This window comes from Ostrinia nubilalis, chromosome 13 (genome assembly GCF_963855985.1).
Source record: "Ostrinia nubilalis chromosome 13, ilOstNubi1.1, whole genome shotgun sequence".
Classification (NCBI taxonomy): domain Eukaryota; kingdom Metazoa; phylum Arthropoda; class Insecta; order Lepidoptera; family Crambidae; genus Ostrinia; species Ostrinia nubilalis.
This window is the reverse complement of record NC_087100.1, coordinates 6,954,233-6,960,904: the sequence shown is the minus strand read 5'-3', so window position 1 is coordinate 6,960,904 and position 6,672 is coordinate 6,954,233. Positions and strand designations below refer to the sequence as shown.

At 35.8% G+C, this 6,672-nt stretch overlaps 1 protein-coding gene across 1 annotated transcript; it reads right to left on the bottom strand.

Annotated features, from left to right (window-relative positions):
• Positions 1 to 1,373: 1,373 nt before the first annotated feature.
• Positions 1,374 to 6,005, bottom strand: LOC135077139 (uncharacterized). Its single transcript, XM_063971698.1, has 5 exons — positions 5,905 to 6,005; positions 5,362 to 5,414; positions 4,214 to 4,396; positions 3,357 to 3,487; positions 1,374 to 2,220 (listed from the first exon to the last, which is right to left on the bottom strand). The coding sequence occupies exons 1-5, from the start codon at positions 5,927 to 5,929 to the stop codon at positions 1,842 to 1,844; spliced, it is 771 nt and encodes a 256-aa protein (XP_063827768.1). The 5' UTR covers positions 5,930 to 6,005; the 3' UTR covers positions 1,374 to 1,841.
• Positions 6,006 to 6,672: the final 667 nt, after the last annotated feature.

Below are 6,672 nucleotides of genomic sequence, written 5' to 3'. Positions count from 1 at the left end.
AAACTTCATCATATCAGCCTTCCCCCAAGATCAGAACTCGAAACTTATCTGATTGCTGCGAGGGTTCAGAGTTGGAGACACCATAATCTCTTAAAGTCTTCACTACCTCCCACTTAGAGGTTTTCAAGCTTCTGAGCTAGACCGAGCTCAGTATCAAGATACGGCGAGTACATCACACAACTTCGATTCACTGACGATATTGTAGTTATGACTGAGACCTTAGTAGACCTAGGTACAATGCTCCAGAGCCAATAAGACCAATTCCGGCAATAGATTCGCCACCGGAGCCACCGAAATTGCGCCACCGGAATTGAAAAACTGTTACAAAATTCAAATTATAAAGAAAACTATAATTCTGATCAATAATTTCTGTATGCAGATACAACAAAACACCAAACTTTAATCATGTTAAAGAATCGTTTAGCATCTAAGTAAGTAGCTTTCACTCATACACTTGCCAGCGAAATTGAAAAATTTTGTATTCCTGTGCCGCTGATACTAATATTTACGGGTCTGCTGGAAAAACAATACCACAAGTCGCAAGTCTTTATAGCCCGATCAGGAGGACACAGTTGAGTGATGCAGGGAAGAAGAACTCTACGTCTCTCAAAGCTTCTTTGGAGAAGTAAGAGAGTGTCGAAATTGAGCCACTGTAATTGCTTTTTTTCGTGGGACAGTTTTGAAAGGCTATTTAAAACACTTAAAATATGAAATATCACATTTCTTTCATATCATTTGGAAGTCTTATTTAATGTATTTTATGGCTATACTATTTTTAAATTACTAGAATCCCCGAGAAAGAGTGAATAACACAATTTATGAGTAGAAATAGAGTTAGGACGCGCCACCGCTATTAGATTTTGGCTCTTTGAAAAATTTTTTAGTACATAAAATAACTACCTATTGTCCTGAAGACTTTGCTATCGTGTAAAACGCTGTATAAACTATATACAGAAAAAAAATCATCGCTCTAGTTACATTTCTCCCATCGATTCTCAGCTCCGCCGCGTAAAAAACGTGTTTGGGATTTTCACCCATCAACAGTAATCCATAATCTTCTCGTTAAGTATTATGTCTATTAACTACAAGATTATTCTTTACATAATTGGTTTTACTTATTCATCTAGAGATAATGAATTTCCTAAAAATAGAACAATTTTATGACCAATATTTTTCTAGTGTAAAATTTTCTTGTTCATATTTTCCCTGGGACAACTTTTTGTAACAATACTTCACTTTGTGCTTTACAAAGGGGAAAGTAGTTAATGAGAAATTAGTGTCTGATTAAAATAAAGAACGCGCTAAAATTCACAATAATTTATTTTTAGTAAATTGATATAACAGCCATGGCTTCGTCTCTCAGAATGTTATTAATAGTTTAGAAAGGACTTTATTTTACAAGAAAATTAATTAGATTAATACAACCTTAGTCAGCCGCAAAAATTGTAACTGTTACTATTCTTAGTTTAGTTAATCATGGGGATTTACAACCCGATCAATTTAACTGCGCACCTGGCAGCAGTGACGTCACATCGAAGTTCTGGTATGGACGAGGCGAACGCGGTAAAGGTTCAGTCTAACCAACGCGATCACACGCGATCAGCCGGCGTGCAGCGATGGCGATCAATGCATTTAAAGGTTCGGCCAAACCAACGCGATCACACGCGATCAGCCGGCGTGCAGCGAAAGCGACCAGACTTAAATGATCGCGTTGGTTTGACCGAACCTTAAGGTGTGCGGGTAAATGCGAGGAAGAGTCGCATTCCAGCGAAGTGCGCAGCTAGCTCGCCCGGTTTGTATGCAAAATATTAATACATAATTTCAAATAAAATAGGATTCATTTAAAGTAAAAGAGCTGCCACTTCACAATAAGAGGCTATCGTGCCAAGTCTTTCAGCATACGATTTACCATTATATACGAATCTGTCGTAGGTCACAGTTAAATGAACAGTAAAGTTCAGTTTTTTACCAATTTTTTGGGTGGGTTCCGCCGTCCAAATAGCTTGGCAGATTTTTGGGGTCAAAGAAGTTGGTTTTCTGGGTTTCATTTCTGAATATGCTGGTCCAAGGTCCTGTACATCCATTTTGGATATTGGACCATCTTTTAGTTTTTTTGCTACGTCTATCGAATATTTGCATAGAAGTTCCCCCAATCTGTGTCTTCTGTGTTCGCGTTGTGTTGCCAGAAACATGATTTCTAAACTGCAGTCTGTGCCGTACCTGAAAAATAGAACAAAGATGATTGAAAGAAAAGAAAAGATGGATGGTATAAAGGTGCATTGTGTGCATTTTCACGCCAAACATGGAATTTACATTAAAATGTCTAATCAACCAGGTGTAAGTAGGTATTTGAGACACAAACAATATAGGTGATTTAGCTTAAGGGACTGGAGAGAAAAGCCCTCAAAATAACGGCCTTTCTTACCTGCTCGCCAGCATGCAGCAGCTCATCCCATCGCAAAATATCAATGTAAATCGATTGTGTATTTTCAACCGACTTCAAAAAAGGAGGTTCTCAATTCGACCCGTGTTTTTTTTTTTTTTTTTTTTTCTATGTTTGTTACGCGATAACTCCGCCAATTATGAACCGATTTGAACAAATCTTTTTTCGGCGTATAGGTAATACCTCAAGGGTGGTCCCATTTAAATTTAATAATAAAAAAAACAACCCCCAAGGGTGGAAAATTGGGGATGAACTTTTTTATACGCAATATCTCCGCCGATTATAAACCAATTTGAACGATTATTTTTTTGTTGAATAGGTATTATCAAAAGGGTGGTTTCATGCGAATTTGAAGAAAATATTTCACCCCCAAGGGTGGAAAATTGGGGATGAACTTTTTTATACGCAATATCTCCGCCGATTATGAACCAATTTTTTTTGGTCTCAGTGTACTGCCTACCTTCAGTGGTAACATCAAGGTAATAATTAGTTAACTAAAAAGCAAGAAATAAGTAAAATTTTATAAAAAAAAATAAAACCGACTCCAAAAAACCTACACTAAAACGTAGAAAAATAATTACTAATTACCTACTTATTTATTAGGACGAATTATTAATATTTATGTAGGTATACCATGATTGATACTTTTGGAGTCGGTGCAGGCAAACTTTACATGTTTCATAATCTTGGCACCGACTCCAGAAGTATCAATCATGGTATACCTACATAAATATTAATAATTCGTCCTAATAAATAAGTAGGTAATTAGTAATTATTTTTCTACGTTTTAGTGTAGGTTTTTTGGAGTCGGTTTTATTTTTTTTTATAAAATTTTACTTATTTTATAATGAAGAAATAATAAAGTTTTTAATCAAATAAGTCGGTTATGGGGATAGGTAGTGAAAGGTCTTACTTTTGAAAAAGGTTGCATTTCCCGTCGACCTCTGCCATGAACTGGATCAAGGATTTCGCCGACTCCTGCGTGCATCGTTCTTCAGCGAATATCTCGAAAAACGGCTTCTCCGAAGAATCTATTACTGCCACCTGTAACAGCAAACATATTCTTTGTATTAATCCACATTTTAAAACTTTTTTTTTAAATTTTATCTCCTCGTGGTAAGACCACCATAATTGATAATTCAGCAGCAGCGGGATTTGATCCCGACTTCCTCGGATCTCAATTCAAGCAGTCTGAGAGCCTTCATCGTTCGGCTATCGTGGCTTCTACTCGTATATGTAAGTATACGTCAACATTTTCAATAGTTTGTAAAATATGAAATTTTGAACCAGTCACAATTAAATAGTCATTGTAAGCAAGCAATCTTTGGTTTTCTAAAACTGTCGCATAGTAATTAGTCCATTGTAATATTTTAAAGTTAGTCACGAGTTGCTAATAACTACAAAGTCTTCGTTAATGTTAATTCCATTCTATTTATACTTCTTTTTGTAATTGATCTTCTTCAAAACTTTATACAATAACACATTTAAAAAAGTAACTAAATTGACGCAATGCTGCGGGTTCGACCTTCGCACAATATAAACATTTATTATGTTTTACCTACCTTGTGGAAAACCTTGGGGGAGGCCTTTGTCCAGCAGTGGACGTCATTTGGCTGAAACAACAACAACAACAACAACAACCTACCTCTAGAAATTAGAAGAAGTCTAGTTTCAGATCTGAAGATGATAATTATTTTTGGACTAGAATGTGTTGTGTTAAATGATCCTGGCATAACAGCAAATATTTAGTAAAACGAAATTAAGATTAACCTGTAGTTTGTTGAAAGCAACCGCAACCACTTCTCCACTATCCGTTGCCACAGCAACCAGAGAGACACCGTCCAGCGCTGTATCTGCACATAACTCCAGCAACTCTTCAGCTGCTACAGGATTCTTGTTTACTTCACTCCCAATACACACCGCTTCATCTTGACAAAAACCTTCTCTTATCACCTGCAACGTAAAGGTGAATTTTGAAAACTTTTTACGATGGGCCAACTTTTTACAATTCCACCAGAGGATGTATCCACTGCTGAACATAGGCTTTCCCCGATGACATCGAAAGTCTTTTGGAAACGCCTTGTATTTGCTGGCCTCTGTTCCAGAACTGTGCTGCCCCATCGGTCGTAGTATATTATTATTGTATGTACCCTACTTCAGCTTGCTAATCCGTCGGGCTATGTCAGTGACTTTAGTTCGTTTATGAATCATAACATTTCTGATTCGATCTCGTAAAGAAACAAGAATTTATGCTACGTGTTTTGTGAACATGAGAGATTGACGGATAAGGGAATCCCTAACTTCTCCATACAATTTGCCAAAAACTAGGAAGTCGACTATTGAATTCTCTTACGATCTCAAAGCAAAATGTTTAATGATACCATTATCTTCCTAAATAGCTGCCTAATACAGTGTTCGCTGGATGCCTTTGAGAAACTTATCCCATATTAAGCGTAGTTGCCAAAACCCAACTTTGCGTTTAAGTTTCATAGAACGATGGAATACTTGCTAATTAACTTTGTGTTGGAAACTGCGATGGAGATGTGAGTGACGTTAGGGCTGCCATCCGAAGGGTGGTAATAATAAACAATGTTCTACGCACGACAGCAAATCAAACTAAATTCTGAAGAAACTAAAAGTTCATAAACAGTTTTAATAGGGGTGAATTTGCAAAGAAAATGTATAGTCTTATGTGCTGTTGACTGTACCTAATGAACAAAACACTGGTAAATGGTGAAGAAGACCTTGGAAATTCATGATCGAATAACCGCTGTTTTAAAGGCGAGGACAGAATAACTATACAGCTTATCTATTCGCTTTCATCTAAATGGCTTTAATAAGATGAATAATAGTAGCAGATGCTGATGAATGAATGGTAGAAAAGTTTAATGGGATTTATTCCAACGATTTCTACTTACTTTTAAAGCACCAGAGAAAGTAGCAGCCGTAAGGACTTCTATTCTGTACTTTCCTGAAAAGTAAAAAAAAAAAAATCTTTATTGAATAACTTATTGACAGTTTTTACCAATACAGTTTGTATACCTATTACAAATAAATAAAATAAAATAAAAAATAGGCTTATCTTCGAATAAAAGGTTTGTTGTATTACATACGTAATGTAGGTAACCTATTATTATTTTTCCCAAATTGATTTAAGTAACCAACAACATAAGGCTTCTATTATTTGACTATTTTTAAAGGTGCTGGCCACTAGAAACTAATTCTTGTTATAAATTATAACATACCTATACCCATAACTTTATTTCATCTTCATTGCAGTAGTAAAATATAATAATTTAGGTTTAATAGCACTTGAAGCATTAAATTGCATCAAAAAGGCCCAAAACGTCGTTCGTTTGGCTATTATCAAAGGTTGATAAACATAACAGATTATACTGTCTGCAAAACGAATTAAAATTGCCTGCGTCTAACCATAAAACACCACTTGTGCACAAACATACCGTCAGATGTAGTGTGAAATTCCATTTTTCTGCACTTACTACACTTTACCTATAGATTATTCACTGTATTTCCAGCTAGTGTCAAGACCAGCGCACGCGCAAACGGCTCGTTTACAACTAAATGACCGGTTGTTGTTAGCAACGTTATCGTCACTATCTGTGTAGGTTCAAACTCAAACTGCGTCATTATACTTAATACAGGCCTAGGCTACCGGTTAGGCGTGCGTCGTGCATTGAACTCAAACGTACTTATTATTAAATTCACAAAGAAAATGTTTACGATTCATTCCTTATTTTGAAGGTGATCCATTGACCGAGGCTATAGGTACCCATAGCCTGGGAAGGTGCTATTGCAAAAATGCAGAAAATGTAAAAAAATAAATACAATTTACTTCAAGAGTCCCAAAAATAATTACATAAATAAATTACTTCTCTAAAATTGCCTAAGTACTTCACGATATCACTATAATATTGGAACTAACAGATACCTACAAGTAGTTTTCTTAGGGAATAATAAAATGGGTATACTTACTTATTGACTTTTCTTAACACTACTTATAAGACTGCTGATCCAAAAATTTACAGCTTGCTCCTGTCTAAGTACTTGAAAATCTCAGGCGTTCTTCTATTCAGCACTATTTATTCCCATTAAATCCAACCATTCCATGTGCAATAATTATTACTATCGATACTTACCAATCTTTTCGGGACCAAATTCCCCTGTACCTAATTTTATAAGAAAACAGCATTTATGAATATCTTATGACT

Excerpts from the sequence above, each read along its gene's own strand:
- LOC135077139 (XM_063971698.1), bottom strand. The coding sequence starts at position 5,929 with ATGGAATTTCACACTACATCTGACG. Across the intron at positions 5,415-5,904 it reads ATTTCACACTACATCTGACG|GAAAGTACAGAATAGAAGTC; the intron begins GTATGTTTGTGC and ends TTTACTTTTCAG. Across the intron at positions 3,488-4,213 it reads TTGCTTTCAACAAACTACAG|GTGGCAGTAATAGATTCTTC; the intron begins GTTAATCTTAAT and ends TTGCTGTTACAG.